The 18,561-nt window shown below is 48.7% G+C and overlaps 1 protein-coding gene across 2 annotated transcripts in view; it reads right to left on the reverse strand.

Annotated features, from left to right (window-relative positions):
- The window catches only part of Fam3b (FAM3 metabolism regulating signaling molecule B), a 54,243-nt gene that overhangs the window by 20,473 nt on the left and 15,209 nt on the right, over positions 1-18,561 (reverse strand). For both annotated transcript variants that reach the window (XM_047565353.1, XM_047565354.1), the window contains exons 3-6: positions 7,155-7,278; positions 2,297-2,355; positions 1,431-1,481; positions 836-923 (exon numbers count right to left, since the gene is read on the reverse strand). In XM_047565353.1, coding sequence (XP_047421309.1) covers positions 836-923; positions 1,431-1,481; positions 2,297-2,355; positions 7,155-7,278 — 322 coding nt within the window. The remainder of the gene's footprint in view (positions 1-835; positions 924-1,430; positions 1,482-2,296; positions 2,356-7,154; positions 7,279-18,561) is intronic.

Below are 18,561 nucleotides of genomic sequence, written 5' to 3' on the forward strand. Positions count from 1 at the left end.
CGACCGTATCCAGAGCCCTCATGGACTTCAGTTTTGAGGTCTTAATCTCAATTCTGAAAGGACCTTGTGTCTGGGGATTCAGCCATGTCCTCAAACCTGGCCGACACCATTTCCAGTCCTGGCTGCTACTTCACTTTCTGACTACAAAATAGAGTGGACAGCAGCTGCTGAAGGAGGTAGCAGAGTCAAACGTGCCGCTTTAGAAAAGGGGGGGAAAAATAACAAACTTAAAACAATACCACCAGTGTGAAGCACTGTGATTGGGAGTAAGTGACTGAAGGAGGGAAAATTTAGATTTCCCTAAGTGAGTCATTTTTGATGCATTTTTCATGCATCATCCAAGGAACTTCAGTGTGACAGAAGCTCCCTGAGAAATGAATCTGAGGTCAGACTCGTTTGGAAAAGGCTTTCCAGGTCTAGGAATTCCCCATAAAGCTGGCTGCACGCTGGCCTGGTACATCGCACTCAGGAGCACGGAGTTAAAGCAGCTGCTCGGGGGACGGCACGTGTGCGCCTGCACATGTGTGTGTCCCTTTACCCTCTGCAGCTCCTCCTGCAGGGACGCGTCTTCCTGGAAGTCCCTCTGGCTGGAACACTCACACCTCCCCCTCCTCGCTGTCCCTGTGGCTGAGTGCCCCTGGCAGGGCCCAGACCCCGCAGGCGGGTGCTCGGGCTCACGGTCAGAGTCCTTCCAGGGACACTACTCTGCATATGCACTGCCACTCCTTCCTGAAGGGCGGCTCTGCTCCACTTTCCGTCCCCCAGAGGGCAGGACGGGCACCCGGCATTCTGCCCCGCTAGCTGTGGTGCCCACGCTGACTCCCAACATGCTCACCTGGTGCTTCCGTCATCGTGCGTCACCATGAACAGCAGGGATCTCACGGGAGCGCTCCAAATGAACTTTGCCATTGGTCCAGAGTTATCTGTAGGGTCAACGCACGGCAGTCTGAGGGTCTTCTCTGCCAGCAGAGGCTCCTGTCCTGGCCAGGGCCTCCTTCTGCCTGCAGCCTACAGGTCCGCTCTGACCCCTGCTTCCTAGCACTGGTCTCACACATGCGATGGGTGCCCCTGGGGCCCACTGAGGAGAGGGACAAGACACAGGCCCCTCCTGGAGGGCGTTCTGGGTACAGTGCAGGAAGAGCTCTTCCAGGCTGAAAGATGAGGCAGGCGGCCACCCAAAGGCAGGCCCTAGAGATTCCGCAGCCAATCTTGCAACTGGCATGGTTCCTACAGCATGGGCCAGGGACCTCTGCAGCCATAGCCTAGGCCAGACTCAGGTGGCACCCAGAGCAGGGCAGCCGTGCCCACCGGGGAGCCCACACAGGAGAAATGCAGACCAAAGCAGCCCTCTTCCTTTCTGAATATATGCCCAGCTTCTCTTTAGCATCTAGGCTGTTTAAACTTCATTTTAACAGGAAATGTTTTCTTACCACCTTCATACATATCAAAATACTGTGTTGCTATCGGCTTCCCAGTTATATCTGCAAATAAAAGAAATGGTGTTTAAAAAAAATTATGGGACCAAGGGTGCATTGGTGGCCCTGGCCCCGCTTAACAGGATGTTTCTTCTCTGTGTGTCTGATGGGATGGCCCAGCCCGGAGGGGCGGCTTCCCCAAGAGTGTCACCGAGCACAGGGACAGCAGGACAGAGGCAGGCGCTGCTCTGGAGCTGCTTCCAGCCTGCGTCCAGTCACCGCTGACCTTGACGCTCCGCTCCTCCTGCTTTTTCCCCAGGACCAGCGGAGACCCTCGGCCCCTCCCTCGGCGTGCCTCTGCCTTCCCTGGGTTACCCTGTGCTCGGCTATCGCCAGCCCATGTGGGCTGCGCCCCCGCCCCTGGGGACTGCAGGGAACCTCTTTCTGACCCTGCTGCAGTTCTTAGTGCCAGCTCCCAGTGGCAGCAGGACCTATGAGCGAGGCCCAGCTCTGCTTTCCGTGGACTTTCAGTGGCCTTTTATCACACCACAGTGGGAACCGGCCAGGGTGTGACTGGCCAGGGGTGAGGCGGACAGGAGATGCAACCCTGGGTCACCAGCCGGTGCATCTCTGGGTTTCCAGCATGCCCTCCACCTTCTCCTTGTTTTTTTGTGAAATCCTTTTGTGTTTGGTCTTCAGTTATCTCTTGTCGTCATTGGAGCCACAATTTGTAACATGGGGCTTATAAAAATAATTAAATATATAATTTTAAAATGCATTAAGATACAGACCTAAACTAGATCATGTGCAAAAATCTTGAAACCTCAAAGTCTCAATCCCACCTCATAGGGATGTTTTAAGGAAAGTATTGAACAACTTACAGTCAACAATGGCAATGTTTATTCCCCTTGCGACACGCCCAGCCTTTTCTCCTATGAGCCTGAAATGCAAATGAGCAAGAGTCGAGATTCCTCGCCTGCCCAGAAACGAGCACCCAGCCCTCCTCGCAGACCTTCTGGGCAAACAGCCCAACGCATGACTTCCCACCACTTCCTGCCAGATGCCACCGCCCTGGTGTGGCTCCCTGGAGTCACCCCACACTGGCTCCGCCACATGCGACCGGGTTTCAGTCCCCACGGCACCTGGAAACCACATTTAATCTTATAATTTAGGCAAAGGACAGAGAGGAAAAACCCATATTCGTTTAACTCAGGCTCTTCACGAAGGTGTTTTCACCAAGTCCTGAACCAGCTCATGAGCGTCCGTTTGCCTCTTAGAGATGCGACGTAGTTAGAGGTGAATCTGCAGGTATAGACCCAAACCTGGCTTCCCAGCTGTTCCACGTCTCCACCCTGGAAAGCACTGGCAGAAGCTTTGCTTGGCCCCAGGTGACCCTTTCACCCAACCTCAAGGCCCAGCTAGCTCCTTAAATAAACACTTTCCATCGTATCACTTAGATTTTACTTTTAAACTGGAGAATGTGAAATGTCAGTTTCGCGCTGACTGTACCCTAACATCAGGAAGACCGGATGGCTTTCCGGGGAGATGGTCATCATTTCCAAAGATCACAGGAGTTGTGTGTGCATGTGTGTGTGCACACAGGTGTGCATGGGCCCTTTGCCAAGGTCTCGAATCAATGATATGGTGCGTCATGATAGGGTGGCAGTGTTCCTTCCTCCCCAGGCTGTGGGAGGGTGAACGTGTGCTTCATCACTCTGCCCCTGAGAGTTTACCTAAGCTTTCCCACAAGCCTCCTAGACCTGGGGCTCTTTGACAGTCTTAGAATTTGAAGTTTCCAATAATGAGAACTTGGGTGATCTGAACCCGCCACCCTTGGAGAAAAGCAGGAAAGAGGGGATCATTTTTAGAGGAATAATAGGGCCTTAATAAGGGAGCAAATAACTTCCCAGGTCAAGGGCTCACAGGAGACTCTATTCATGGTGGTGAGCCCAGCATTTGAGGCTACTTTTACCCCAGGAGCACTTGCTGATTCCAGAAAAGATGCCAGCAGAGGTGAGCAGTGCTCTGAGGTCAGGGGTGGGGGGCAGATGCTGGGAGCCAGAGAGAGGGTCAGGTCAGATCCCCACCTCTCACGTCAGTTTGCTCACAAGGGTGGAGTCCTGAGTGTGAGGACAACCAGAAATTAAGTCAGCATTTGCTGGACTTTAGCCCAGACTTAATTCCACTAAGTAGCCTGGAAAGTCTCAATGGTTAAAATCTACTCAGATGGTCCTGTTCTGCTGTTTGTTCCAGGTCTCTCAGAGCAGCAAAGAAAAATCCTCAGAAGCAAAAGAAACTTTTATCCGGCTTTAGTTTGGATGTAGTTTGAGTGTAGGCCCACAAGAATTCACGGGTTGGAAGCCTCAATGTGGGGATGTTGGGAGCTGGGACCTTTAAGAGGTGGGGCTTATGCAGGGTAGCTAGGTCACGGGGCCTCAGAGGGATCAGTGCTGTTCTCACAGGGTCAATTACATCTCCAGAGAGTAGAGCAGGTCTAACCCCCGAATCCCTCTGTCTTCCGGTCTCTCCATGAGATCTCTTCTGCATGAATTCCGACCACTGTGAAGCCATCTGCGATGAGGCCCTCACCAGAGCTAAGCATATCCTGGTGCCATGCCTTTGGGTCTAAGAACTGTGAGACAAATAAGCTTCTTTTCTTTACAAATTGTCATGCCTCAGATATTTTATTACAGGAATGGAAAACTGATTGATACATATCTTTTGCCTCTATTTAAAAAAATAACTCAATGTACCATCTGGCACACTGTCAAACATATTTTGGCACATGAGCAAAGAATCAACATAACAAGTACCAATAGAACCAGCAGGAAACAGTACATAATAGGGGTGACTCACAGGGGTTTCCAGTAGTAGAGTTATCCAACATAGACTTCAAAATAACTATACTTAATATAGTCAAGAAAATGATGAACAAAATTGCAAAATTCAGAACTGGACATTTAAAAAACTGACATGCTGATTTGAAAAAAAAATTAAGTTCTAAAAGAAAATAATATAATAAGCTAAAGAAATCAATGGTCAATGAATGGGTTTAACAGCAGATTAGACACAGTAGAAGAGAACACTAGTGAAATGGAAAACAGTTCTGTCCACAGTGAAAGAGAGATAAAAATATGGAACACAAAACAATGCAGTTTAGAGATTAGAGTATTAAGGTCTAAAATGTGCTTCATTAAGAGTCTCAAAAGAAAAAGAGAAAGGGAAGGAGACAAGAAGGTATACTGGCAGAAAAGTTGTCAGATGCAATGAAGAACTTCAATACATACATGTTTAAGGAGCTCAAAGAAGTCCAAATAAGATAAAACTACAGCAGACACATCAGGGTACAAATGCTGGAAACCAAATACAAGTAAAAAAAAAAATCTTAAAAGACAATTAGGATCAGAAAAGGGAAAGGAAATTACTTTCACATTTGCAGCAATTAGATTGTTGGCTCACTTCTCAAAAGAAATTGTGAAGTTAGAAGACCATGGAATAACACCTCGAATGTGTTGAAAGAAAACCATGACCAACACATCCTGCCAAGATATCTTTCAGGAATGAAGATGAAAGACAGATATTTCAAAGAAACATGAAATATTAGCAAGAATTCACCATCAGCACCCAGACAGAAGAAGTGGCTCTGTATTCTGCTGTGACAAACCTTAGCCATAAGTGTAACCTGTTTTTGACTCCTAGGAATCCTTCTAGATAATCACTGGTTGTGAGACCCTCCACCATCCTGAACCCCAAAGTCAACACTCCACAGAAATGCGTACATATGAGCACCAAGAGACATATATAGCACTCATCAAAAATAACTGGGAATGACCCAAATGTCACTCAACAGTAGCATGGAAAATAACAATGTAATATTACACAGCAATGCAGATCCACAGAAAGAGCTATGCCAACATCAAAGACAAATCTCATAAATACCATTTTGGGCTAAAAAGACCAGACACAAAAGAACATATAATTTATGATTCCATTTATATAAAACTCAAATACACAAAATTAAATAACAATGTTTGCTTAGATAGTAAAACCATCAAGAAAAACAAGGCCATGATACCACAGAGGAAGATGGAGTGCCTTACCAGTGGGTGTAGGGAAGGGGGCTGCACTTGGGAAGAGGTACACAGAGGGACTGTTGAGTCCTAGTGATAGTCCACTGCTTAACCTGAGGGTGGTTACACAGTGTCTGCTTTATAATGATCACTTACAAAACAGCACATCCACAGGTTAGTCATGGCAGCATTATTAGCAGTACCAAAAGGTCGGACACATTAGAACTGCCTGTCAGTGCAAAACCAGTTGAATAAAGTACGATACATCCCTATGGAATACTATGCACCAATACAACAGGTGAGGAAAATCTCTGTACTGATAAGGAGTGATCTCCAATATACCGTTAAAAAAAGCAAAGTGCAAAAACTGTGTGTGGAGTTTGCTACCTTTTATGTAAGAAAGAACATGTGTATATGTGCATATATACATATATTCATATAGGCATGCATAGATAAGCTTATAAAAAGTCATATATTGGTACATGCTGATTATGTATAGAGAGAGCTTGTTTTATCATAAAAGCAAATGCTGGAGGGATAAATCAGAAACAAATGAAAAAATAATGGAGATAAGAACAGGAGAAAAATTGGAGAGTGTAGGGAAGATTTTTCTGAATATATGTTTTTTGATATGTTAATTTCTGAACCATTACAACTATGGGAAAAATAACTCTTTCATATGACTTTAATCATAACACTGTACACTGTAATGTACTCTTTTTAAATAAAAAATAACTGACAAAAATTACGTGTCACTCAGTAGTTGCACTGTTAGTTCTATTGATATCAGTTTGAAAGCAAGTGTTAAATGGTAGTAGAGATGAAGGTTCTCAGTGAAAGGAAAAGAGTTAAAATGTAAAATCAAAGTTCCTAGTGGAGAAAAAATCCTGCAATGTTAAATTTTAGCTGGAAATACCAGTGCAAAAAAAGGCGTCTCTTGTGTCTGTTCACTAAAAGTGCTCAGAAGTGGTTCCACCCCAGTGGCTCTGAGCACGCCAAGTGTGTATCGTGGCTTCTAGATCCCACACCCATGAAAGGAACTGTGTCTTGAGAAATGGCTTCTTAAGAGAGACTTAAGATCAGGGCTGTGCTCCAATGCAAAGAAGCTCTCAAAAGTAAAGAACAGGTAACTGGAGCAGCCCCGTTTGCTGAACAAACTGAATTTGCAGTTAAAAATCCCACCAAGAGAAGTACAGATGGCCTCCCTGGAGAAGAAGCACCAACTGCACAAACTCTGCCAACGTGGAAGAGGAGGGATATTCACCTGCTCCACCTCTGGGAGGTGCCAACGACAGAGAGAAGTGCACCTGCTTCAACCCGCGAGGGCGGGGACCACAAAACACAAGCCACACGCTCAGTCAGCCAAATTCTGTGTTCCCGCGACTTTGGACTTTGCCAGGTGCTCAAGTAAAGTATGAACTATAAATGACAGTTTGTCCTAAAGGCTGCCAAACAAAACTGAAGCCGTTCAGCACAGGACGCACACCACGAGGGAGAATCAGCATCCTTCCCTGGCAGACGCAGCCCGCACGGCTTGCTTTCCACCCAGGTACACTGGGCTGGGCTCAGGGGCATGAGATTCTCCTCTCGGGCAGCACTGCTGCTCGGCCAGCCTCAGAGGGACCCGGTCGACAGCCACTGTGCTTTCTTCCCGAACACTGCTACTTACAGCTCATCGTCAAAGCAGATCTTGGCGTACTTGTTCCGACCACCACCGCTGAGCAACCGGTAGGCATAGCTGTTAGGGGGGCATGCGGTCCAGTGGTCACATTTTTGCCTTCTGGGGGCAGGGGCTGTAATAAACAAGAACATCAAGGCATCGCCGTTACTTAACCGACCAGGAACCTGCTCCGTGACCAGGAGCGCCGGCAGCTCCGTTCCAGCCCTCAGACCAGCAATCCCAGGGGAGGGGAAAACCCAGGGGAGGGTGTCCACCTTCACTGGGATCACTGCAATCTAAAGATGCATGGTTAGCACAATCTGCTTTTTGTCTTAGGAACACTTCACATGGAGAGATTCTGAACAGGTTCAGCAATTTCAGGGTGTCAGAACCACTGCCCGAGGCTGCTCATCACAATGACCCTCTGTGCGCTGCATGTTTGCCTCACAGCAAGAGAAAGACCTCAGGTGCTGGGGTTTGGATTGGGTGCCCTCAGAAGCTCCTGTTCATGCAGGAAAGTTCAGAGGCGAGAGGACTGGACAGCGAGAGCTGCAGCCTAGGTGATGGTGGGCAGCTGGGCGCGGCTGGAGGAGGCGGGCCCGGGCTGCCCTGGAAGGCTGCTCTTTCTGCAGCCCCCGCTCTCTCCCTCTGCTTCCTGGCTGCCGCGAGGGGCGGCCTTCCTCCACTGGGCTCTCCCCCACGACGTACTGCCTTATCTTTGGCCCAGAGCAATGGATTCGGCTGTCTACGGACTGGAACCTCTGAAACTGGGAGCCAAAATAAACTTTTTCTCCTCTAAGTGGTTCTTGACAGGTAGTGTGGTTGCAAAAGCTGACTAATACTCAGGAGTCTAAGGGTGCTGGTGAACAAAGACAGACACCCCTGGAGATCTGCATAGCGTCTGCCTTTATACAGCGTTCAACACACACACACACACACACACACACACACACACACACACCATGCACACATGTACACACCAACGCCGTACAACATACCACATACAACACATTTGCACATCACACACCACATACCACACAAATATCATACCACACGACATAACAAAAGGAACTACAACACAAATACCACACAGCATACCACACACCCACACCCTAATCACACATATGCACTGTACATACACAAACATACATGCAAACACATACCATACAAATACCACCAAGCATGCCATTATATACATGTACACACACACACACACACACACACACACACACACACACACACACACCTGCGCACTGAGCTTCTCTGCCCAGGATGCAATGATGGCACAGTGGTCAGGCCCTGGAGATATCCACTGCAGCTCCCTCATTTCACAGGGACCAGCAATTCGAGGCCTCAGAGGCCCGTCTGAGGCTGGGGGGAGGGGCAGGTCTGGAGCCCCTGAGCCTCAACCCGCCATCTCACCTGAGCATCCTCCGTGCATGATCACTGCACACGACTCCTGCTCAGGTCACAAGAGAGAACCGCCAGACTGCGGTTCTCAAACTTAAGTCCAAGGTGCCCAGAGGAGAATTCAGGAAGCACCCCTTCACCCTTCAGGTCGACCTGGACTTAGCCTCTCACCCGCGGAGCACTGGGCTTCCCTGACTCATTGCACAGGAACTAAAGAACAGTCAACAAGGGGATGAGGTACACACAAGACAGCCTGAGTAAGGAATCCAGGGGTAACACACAGAACACCACCCAACCACACAGACAGCAGCACAGGAAGAGGGAGGGAAAACAAGAAAAAACCAGCAACAGTACAACTGGAAGTCCTCACCTATCAAAATTATCTTAAAGGTAAACAGGTTAAATTTTCCAGTTAAAAGACACAGAATAACTGTATCTTTTAAAAAGACCCAACTATATGCTGCTGACAAGAGACCCACTTCACCCTTAGGGTCATACACAGACTGGAAGTAAGCAGATGGAGAAGGACGCTCCGTGCTGATGGACACCAGAGGAGAGCAGGGGTAGTGAACGGGGTAAAGTAGGCTTGGGATCTAACTGAAAAAGAAGTGGGGTTGGCATTAGGGAAAGCAGTACAGAGATTCCTCAGAAAACTTTGACCCAGTTATCTCACTCCTCAGAAAAAGGAGAGATTACACTCCATTTACGTATGATCTATCAAAATGTATAGATGCATTCTACTGTCATGTTCAACTAATTAGAACAAGTACAAAAAATTTTAAAAAGATATGGGATTGGGATGGGGGCTGTGGCTCAGGGATAGAGCATTGACACCAGGCCCAAGGCCCTGGGTTCTATCCCTAGCACTACAAAGAGGAGAGAGCTCACCAGACAATGATAGAGAAGTCAATTCACCAAGAAGATGTAATGAATATACAGACATTCTCATCCAACACTGGAACACCTAAATATAGAAAGCAAGGGACTGAAAGAGAGAGGACTGAGAACAAATAATAAGAGGGACTTTGAGACTCCACTTTCAATAATGAACAGGTCATCCAGAAGAAAATTAATAAGAAAACACTGGACATTGCCTTAGTCCTTAGGTTGCTATGAAATCACTTTCAGCTGGGTATTTATAAACAATATACATTTACTTCTTACAGCCTACACTCTGGGTGGACAGAGGCCAAGGCACCAGCATATGGGGTGTCTGGTGGGGTGCACCTGGCGAGGGAAACACACTCCCTTCCAACTGTTTCTATGAGCCCTGGCTCATTCATGAGGGTGCAGATGCCCGGATGGACCACTTACCTCTTAATCACACCAGCACTTCAGTTTCAGCCTGTGAATTCTGGTGGACACAAACCCACAGACCATCACAGGCCTGAACTGCACCTTAGACCAAATGGACCCAACAGACAGATGGAGCACCCCTTTCAACAGCAGCGGAGAGCACATTCTTCTCAAGCACACACGGAACATTCTCCAGTGCAGAGCTAAGCACAAGACAAGGCCTGCCATGTCCAAGAAGATCAAATCCACATCCAGTGTGCTTCCTGACCACAATAGTGTGAAGTGAGAAATGAAGAGAAAATTGACAAGAATGACCAAATTAGACAACATGCTCCTGAACAAGAAACAGGCCAAAGAAGAAATAAAAAGAGAAACCCAAAGGTATCTTGTGACAGAGGGGAATACAACAAAGCATGTAGTAAAAGCAGTTCTCGGAGAGAAGCTGAAATAAATGCCTACATCACAATAAGCAGAAGGTCTCACACACACCACCTAATCTTACACCACGAGGAACTAGAAAGAGAGGCGCAAACTAACCCTAAAGTCAAGAGAAGGAGGAAATAAGAAAGATGAGAGGAGAAATAATGAAACAGACCAAAAAAATAATGGAAAAGGTCAATGAAACAAAGAGTTGTTTTTCTAAAAGGAAGACAAACTTGGCAAACCCTTGACTAGATTAAGAACAGAAGAGAAGACTCAACTAAAACTGGAAACGAAAGAGGAGACATTACGGCTGACACCACAGAAGGAGAAAAGGTCACAAATGGTGAACAATTATACACCAACAGACTGGACCACCTAGAACTCGACAGATTCCTAGAAGTATACAACCTACCAAGACTGAACCATGAAGAAACGGGAAATCTAAACAGATCAAAAACAAATTAGGGAAAGCAATAGTAACAAAAACGGCATGGTATTGGTACCAAAATAGACAGGTAGATCAATGGTACAGAGTAGAGGACATGGACTCAAACCCAAATAAATACAATTTTCTCATACTAGACAAAGGGACCAAAAATATGCAATGGAGAAAAGATAGCCTCTTCAACAAATGGTGCTGGGAAAACTGGAAATCCATATGCAACAGAATGAAACTAAACCCCTATCTCTCACCCTGCACAAAACTGAACTCAAAATGAATCAAGGACCTTGAAATCAGACCAGAGACCCTGCATCTTATAGAAGAAAAAGTAGGTGCAAATCTTCAACTTGTTGGCTTAGGATCAGACTTCCTTAACAGGACTCCCATAGCACAAGAAATAAAGCAAGAATCAACAACTGGGATAGATTCAAACTAAAAAGCTTTCTCTCAGCAAAGGAAACTATCAGCAATGCGAAGAGAGAGCCTACAGAGTGGGATAAAATCTTTGCCACTCATACTTCAGATAGAGCACTGATTTCCAGAATATATAAAGAACTCAAAAAACTCTAGACCAAGAATACAAATAATCCAATCAACAAATGGGCTAAGGATATGAACAGATACTTCACAGAAGATGTACAAGCAATCAACAGATATATGAAAAAATGTTCAACATCTCTAGTAATAAGAGAAATGCAAATCAAAACCACCCTAAGATTCCATCTCACCCCAATTAGAATGGCGATTATCAAGAACACAAGCAACAATAGGTGTTGGCGAGGATGTGGGGAAAAAGGTACACTCATACATGGCTGGTGGGGTTGCAAATTAGTGCAGCCACTCTGGAAAGCAGTGTGGAGATTCCTCAGAAAGCTTGGAATGGAACCACCATTTGACCCAGCTATCCCACTCCTCGGCCTATACCCAAAGGACTTAAAATCAGCATACTACAGAGATACAGCCACATTAATGTTCATAGCTGCTCAATTCACCATAGCCAGATTGTGGAACCAACCTAGATGTCCTTCAATTGATGAATGGATAAAGAAACTGTGGCATATATATACAATGGAATATTACTCCACCATAAAGAATAATAAAATTATGGTATTTGCAGGTAAATGGATGAAATTGGAGAATATCATGCTAAGTGAGATAAGCCAATCTCAAAAAACTAAAGGACGAATGATCTCGCTGATAAGCGGATGAGGACATATAATGGAGGGTGGGAGGGGTTAGCGTTAGGGTTAGGGTTAGGTTTAGGGTTGGGGTTAAGGAGGGTGGTAAGAATGGAGGAAGGAAGGACTGTATAGAGGGAAAAGAGGGGTGGGGGTGGGGGGAAGGGAAAAAAATAACAGTGAATCAAACAACATTACCCTATGTAAATTTATGATTACACAAATGGTATGCCTTGACTCCATGTACAAACAAGAAACAACATGTATCCCATTTGTTTACAATAAAAAAAAAAACAAGTAAGGGGTCAGAATGAAAATAGCAAAGTCAAACCCCATCCGCGGAAGTCCAGATGAGAGGCTTCTCTGCTGAATTCTACCAGACATCTGAGGAAGAACCAACGCCAGTCCTTGCGCGCTCACAAACATGAAAAGGAAGAAATACTTCTAAACTCGCTTTACAAAGCCAGCGTTACCCTGATACCAACACCAGGTGAGGGTACCAGGAAGAAACAAAATCACAGACCAACGCCTCCGATGAACACAGGCGTGAAGTCCTCGAGAAAACATTCGCTTGGATGGGACCCAAACCACAGGCAAGAGGAACAAAAGCAGACAAACAGGAGTGTACTAAGCTAAAAACTTCTGCACAGTCACAGGGATGATCCACAGAGGGAAGAGGTAGGCTGCAGAGTGAAAGGGGCTATTTCCAAACCCTGCATGTGGTGAGGGTTCACGCCCAAAAATGCAAGGAACTCGAGCAACTCAGTAAGAAGCAGAGTTAAAACCTGTCTTTAAGAGGGGCAAATAGACATTATTCCAAAAAAGACGTACAAACGGCCAAGAGGCATACAAAAAGATGCTCGCTATCACGCATAACCAGGGCAATGCCATCTAAAACCACTATCACAGAGGCTGCTGTGGAAGAGCTTAATGATAACACGTGGCCACCAGCACACTGTTGATGAGGATATGAAGTAGAGCAGCCGCTGTGGAAAACAGTATGGAAGATCCTCAAAAATTAAAATAGCTTCCACGCGATCCAAAACCCCACCACCGGGCATTTCCAAAGGAAACAAGATCAGTATGTGGGAGAGACATCTGCGCTCCTGTGTTCACTGCAGCATTGTTCACGATATCCAAGATGTGAAATCAACCTCCATGCCCATCAATGGATGAACGGATGACGTCTATGTGCACAGTGGAATACTATTCAGCCTTTAAAAGGAAGATGATTCTATAATTTTTGACAACATGGATGAACATGGTAGACATTATGTTAAGTGAAACAAGCTAGGCCCAGAAAGACAAATAGCACATAGTCTCACTCATGTATTGCTATGGTTTGGATGTCAGATGTCCCCTGGAAACCTCATGTAGCAATGCAGGAATGTTCTAAGGTGAAAGGATTGGATTATGAAGGCTGTAACCTGGTCCGTGGGTTAATAACTTGAAAGGGCCACTGGGTGCTAACTGTAAACTGGTTGGGTGTTGCTGGATGAAGGTGGTCCCTGGAAGCATGCCCCTGGGGATTATAACTTGTCCTGGCTCCTTGCTCTCTTCTCCCTCTCTCTGCTTCCCAGCTTTCTGAGCTAAGCAGCTTTCCTCTGCTATGTTCTTTCTCCATGATGTTCTGCCTCACCTCAGGCCAGAGCAATGGAGTTGACCAACCATGGACTAAACCTCTGGAAACATAAGCCCCAACTTTCCTCCTCTAGTTGTTCTTGTCTTGAAAAGCAGAGTAACACATGTGGAATCCAAAAGGTCAGACTCGAAGAAGCGAGAAATAGAAGGGCAGTCACCAGAGGCTGGATGGGAGATGGAGAGGGGCAGGGAGACGTTGGCCAGAGGACATGAGATTCTAATTAGACAGAAGACCTGCACTCATCCATCAAGAGACCCATTGCACATCAACCTATCGTACACTTGGAAATTGCCGCAAGAGCAGATTTGAAGAGTCTCATCACACGAAAACAAGGGTGTGATTGAGACATGTGTTCGTCAGCCTGATTCACCATCCCAGTGTCTGCACAGATCAGAATGCCACATTGCACACCAAGAAATGTGTCACTCACAGCTTTGAATATTAAAACAAGTCAACTTATTGATTAATTGAAGAGGTTCCACCACCTGCTGGAGATAAGAGTGCAGAGAATCATGGTGACGTTCAAGTGAGCCACCGTACCACATGGCGCGCGGCCTGAGCTTCTGGGTGACCACATCCTCTGTCCCCAGGAGGAGACAGTCTTCCTGGGGTGCTCATGCAGACCCTGTGGGGCTCCCTCGCCTCCTCAGTCTGGCTCCTCTTCACCTGCCCTGCCCGCTCATCTGTGGTCTCAGCCCTGCCGGGTGCTGCCCAGCCCCGCCCTGCCTCACTTTATTGTATTTTATTAACGCTTATCCCTCCTCACTAGCCTCTAGTTTCTTCCCTACTTAAAAGTCCCCATGAGGGCAGGGATTTGTCTGTCTAGGGCTCACCATACCCCAGCTCCTAGCCGGCATGCTCTGCAATGTTCACTGAATGAATGAGCGAGCATCAGACCCTAAGTGTTGCAGAAATCCACATGTACGTCAGCATGGGGGTCCAGAGAAATGGGACCTGCCCCTGCAGAGGCAGAGGGCTGGGGCTGGGGTGTGGCTCAGTGGCACAGCACACAGGTGGCCTGTGTGAGGCCCTGGGCTCCATGCCCAGCCCCAGAAGGAAAGCAGGTCAAGCAGTCAGCAGAGCCAGGGACCACACTTTGTGGCATTCTAAACACACCCTACCGGAGCTCTGATCAACGTCTACTAACTTCTCTTTCTATTGATTCTGCTTTTTGAACAAGGAAAAACTACGGGACTTTCTTATTCTGCAGAAAAAAAGTTGAAAGTAAAAGTGGAGAGAAAAAAGGAACCAAAAAATCTGGTATTTCATTTTTTCTCTTTGGTACATTTTCTTCTGGACTTTTTAATGCACGCTGTAGGCATCTACAAAGTTAGAAAAAACAGGTTACGCATACTTAAAGCATATGGCCGCTTATATTTTCAAATATAGTTAATGTGGTTTTGTTTATTTCCAGACACCTAATTTAAAGAAAGTATCTAACTGTTGATATGGACATTGCTAGAGGGGTTTTGGCTGTTGTTGTTAGTTTTTAGTTTGAATGATGATATTTGTTACTAAGTGTCTGCCTAAAATGCACTGAACATAGTATCTGAAAATGTAACTAACTTATTGCTTAAAAGTGGGTGTCCCGCTTCCCACCTCTGCAGGCATGCGGTGCACACAGACCCAGTTTGGAGACAGTGTTCTCCAGAACTGGACACATGCTTTCTCCCTGGAGCCTGCATGTCCCCTTAATGTAGCAACTGTCCTTATCAGGTATAGACCTGACTCCTTCCCCCGGGGCAGTACTGTCCTGGGCAGGATGGGTCCACAGTTCTCTTAAGCAAACACCAGGCGTCTCGAGGTACCTGGCCACCCTCCAGGGCTGCAGCTGGTGCACAGGTCCCGAGTCCACTCAGCTGGAGGCTGGGACCTGAGCCCATGCAGAACAGCCATGTGTGCAACAGGCACAGTGTTTGCCGAGGGCACCATGCCAGGCCCCCGGGAACCAGGTATTCAAGAGGAAGGGGCCCACAAGGGAGTGTGGCAGTGTCCCCTGTGACGTCACTGCTGTATCAGTTGCCTTGTTTCCCAGCCTGCCTTGCAGTGGTCTTGCCTCCCGCGCCTCCCGAGAACAGGTTGGTATGTTCCAAAAGCAATGTGGAAGCAGGGAAGCCTAACTTAAAGTCAAACCTCTAAGCCTGTCGTCCCATTGACTCGGGAGGCCAAGGCAGGAGGATTCCAAGTTTAAGGCTGGCCTGGGCAACTCTGTGAGACCCCGTCTCAAAATAAAAACTGAAAAGGGCTGGAGATGGAGCTCAGCGTTACATAGGCACCCCTGGTTCAACCCCAGGACTGAAATAAAGGGGCGGGGCGGGGAGCAGAGGCAAGTGCCAGGGAGGTCGGTGAAGGGCACTTTCACGGCCGAGCTTCGGGCTGTGTCTACAAACTGGTCCCAGCCCAGTTTTGACTTTAGACACAGGTGCCTTTCTAAAACTAGCAGTGACTGATTTCCAATGACGCCGATTTCAGATCTACGAAAGCCATAGACAAACTCAGAGGCCGAAAGCTGGCGGAGGCCGGGCCCCGCCCTCATCCTCCCTCCTTACTCTGGTGCCCACAGAACCGGGAGCCCCGTGGTGGCCTAGGAGAGCACCCAGTCTCCTCCTCGAGCCTGAGGCAGCTCCCTGCAGGGGCAGCAAGTTCACAGGACAGGGCTGGTCCCTCTCCCTTTGGGAAGGAAGGACCCTGGGTGCTCACCACTCTCCAGGGAGCGGGGACAGCCCTGGGCTCTGACATGGACGGTTCCTTGCTCCTCCTCCTTCCTACGAGAGGCACAGTCCCAGGGCTAGAGTGCAGGGACCCACCGAGTGACCACTACAGCTAAAGACCCTGCCTGCCCAGGACTCCCAGCCCAAGGCCTAGAGCTGAAGTCGGCCAGAGTGGACATCATGGGGTCCTTACAGCCTCCTCCCTGAGGGCCACCACGTGAGAGCTGGAGCTCCACATGTCGTGGTCCTGGGGACGGGGTGGGAGGAGAGGGAGCAGGACCCCAGGCCTGGCCCTCGGCGAGGCTGCCTGTGACCTGTGGCCTCGGCCAGGTGTGCTGTGGCTTGCGGGGGCCACTTTGAGTGGACGGTGCAGGTGCACCTTCTAGAAGGCAGACCTTCGCTTTCCTGACTCTCAAGGACACGTGCCTGGAGACGCAGAGCTGGGTGTCTGCGTGTGTCACAGGGGCTGGGGACCTGAGCAGAACCCGTGGCACTTGGGACAGTAGAGTCTCTACGAGCCCGCCACCCATTCCCTAGAGGCGCACACGGCCAGGCGCTGAAGAAGGAAGCCTGCTCCTCTGGCAGGTGGGGCGCGGAGGGCGGGCGCATCCGCGGGCCCCTCTCCAGGGCGTCCCCGAGCACCTCATCTGGACCTCAGTGCCTTCCCAGAACAGCTGTGAAGGTGACACCCAGGACAGCCAGGGGCTGGGGTCCCAGGTCATGAGGGACGACGTGGCTCCCCTCAGACACAGGAAACCAGAGGCGGGAAGTCAGCAGGGAGCATTCGCTCCACCTGCCTGGGCCCCCTCTCGGGGACTCCGGACCCCCGGGGAACCTCTATCGTGCTCCGCAGGCTGTGTATGAAGCGAAGCTTAAAACGAAACAATCGAGGTGCTGGGAGCCGGCCGTGGGCCACAGAGGCTTCGGTGTCCTGGAGTGGGCCGGAAACTTCCTGGTTTGGGAATGCTGCTCTCATTCATGCCTCTGAGCGAGGAAGACGACTGCAGAGGCTTAGGGATTGGTGGACGTCACCAGAACCTAGGGACGAGAGGCCCGTGTGGGTGTGTCTGAGGCACATGAGCAGACGGCGGCCGGTTCACGTCAGCCACCTGAAACCACGGCTCTGCTCTGCCTGGGGTTAGACTCTGGTCCACAGCCAGGGGAGACCAGAGCCGGAGTGCTCTGCCCAGAGATGCTCAGTGCTTCCCAAGGCGGCCAGGCAGTGCCACCATGGGCACAGCACCAGGGTTACCTTTCCAGAGGCTTGTCTAAGCGGGGGACTCCAGGAGGGGAGGAGGAGGAGGGAGACGAGAGAGCAGCCAGCCAGCCAGCGCCAGGCTGGACGGGACGCACGCTCACCCAGCCCGAGGACACACAGGAGACAGTGGCCACCAGCAAGGGCCCGGGTCCAGCAACTCTGGGACTGGTAGCCTGGCAGCCAAGAAAGCAGGGCCCAGTGATGCCAGCAGAGGATGGCAGAAAGGGCAGGGAGTGGAAGTGGCTGGCAGTCACGTTCTCTCCGGTGGCTTCGGCCTTGGGAGGCCTGGAGAGGCTTCCCTGTCAGCTGACACCCCGCTGCTGCTCCTGGGGGCTCAGACTCCACGTTTCCTCCAGGACACTGTGTGCCCATGGCGCACACTGGAGATTTCAAAACGCTAAGCTGGCATGGATCCATTCTTAGTCTTAAATTTTTAGATACAAAAGCATAATACATATTTCCATAAAAGATAAAAATGTTTTAGAGCAGAGATTTCTGTTTTTTCTTCTTTTTTTGGCACTGGGGATTGAACCAAGGGGTGCTCTACCACTGAGCTACATGCCCAGCTTTTAATTATTTATTCTGAGTTAGGGTCTCACTAGCTGCAGAGGCTGGCCTTGAACTTACAGTCCACCTGCCTCAGCCTCCCCGGTCTCTGGGATCACAGGTGTGGACCGCTGTACCGCTCCTGGGTTAGGATTTTTTAATGTAGCAAGCATCCTTGGTAATTTTCTGATAGCGTGCAAATTTAAAACCTTTGATTTGCCTGTGAGTTTATATGACGGGCTTCAGGTTTCAAGTGTTCAGGGATTCATGGAAATCAACACGCTGTGACTATCACACAGCACCAGACACAATTAAAGAACCAATCGGAAGGAAAAGAGCAGACTCTGGTGTCAGAAAGGACCTCCTCAAGACACTGGCTCTCACTCAAGACATTGTAGGGTGGTGGGACCTCTCCACCTGCCTGAGGAATGTCCGCCGACCTCTCCGCCCGTCCTTCCCTGTGGCCACAGCTGTTCTGGGACCTCCTCTGTCCCTCTGTTTGGGTCAGCT

Source organism: Sciurus carolinensis, chromosome 9 (genome assembly GCF_902686445.1).
Source record: "Sciurus carolinensis chromosome 9, mSciCar1.2, whole genome shotgun sequence".
NCBI lineage: Eukaryota > Metazoa > Chordata > Mammalia > Rodentia > Sciuridae > Sciurus > Sciurus carolinensis.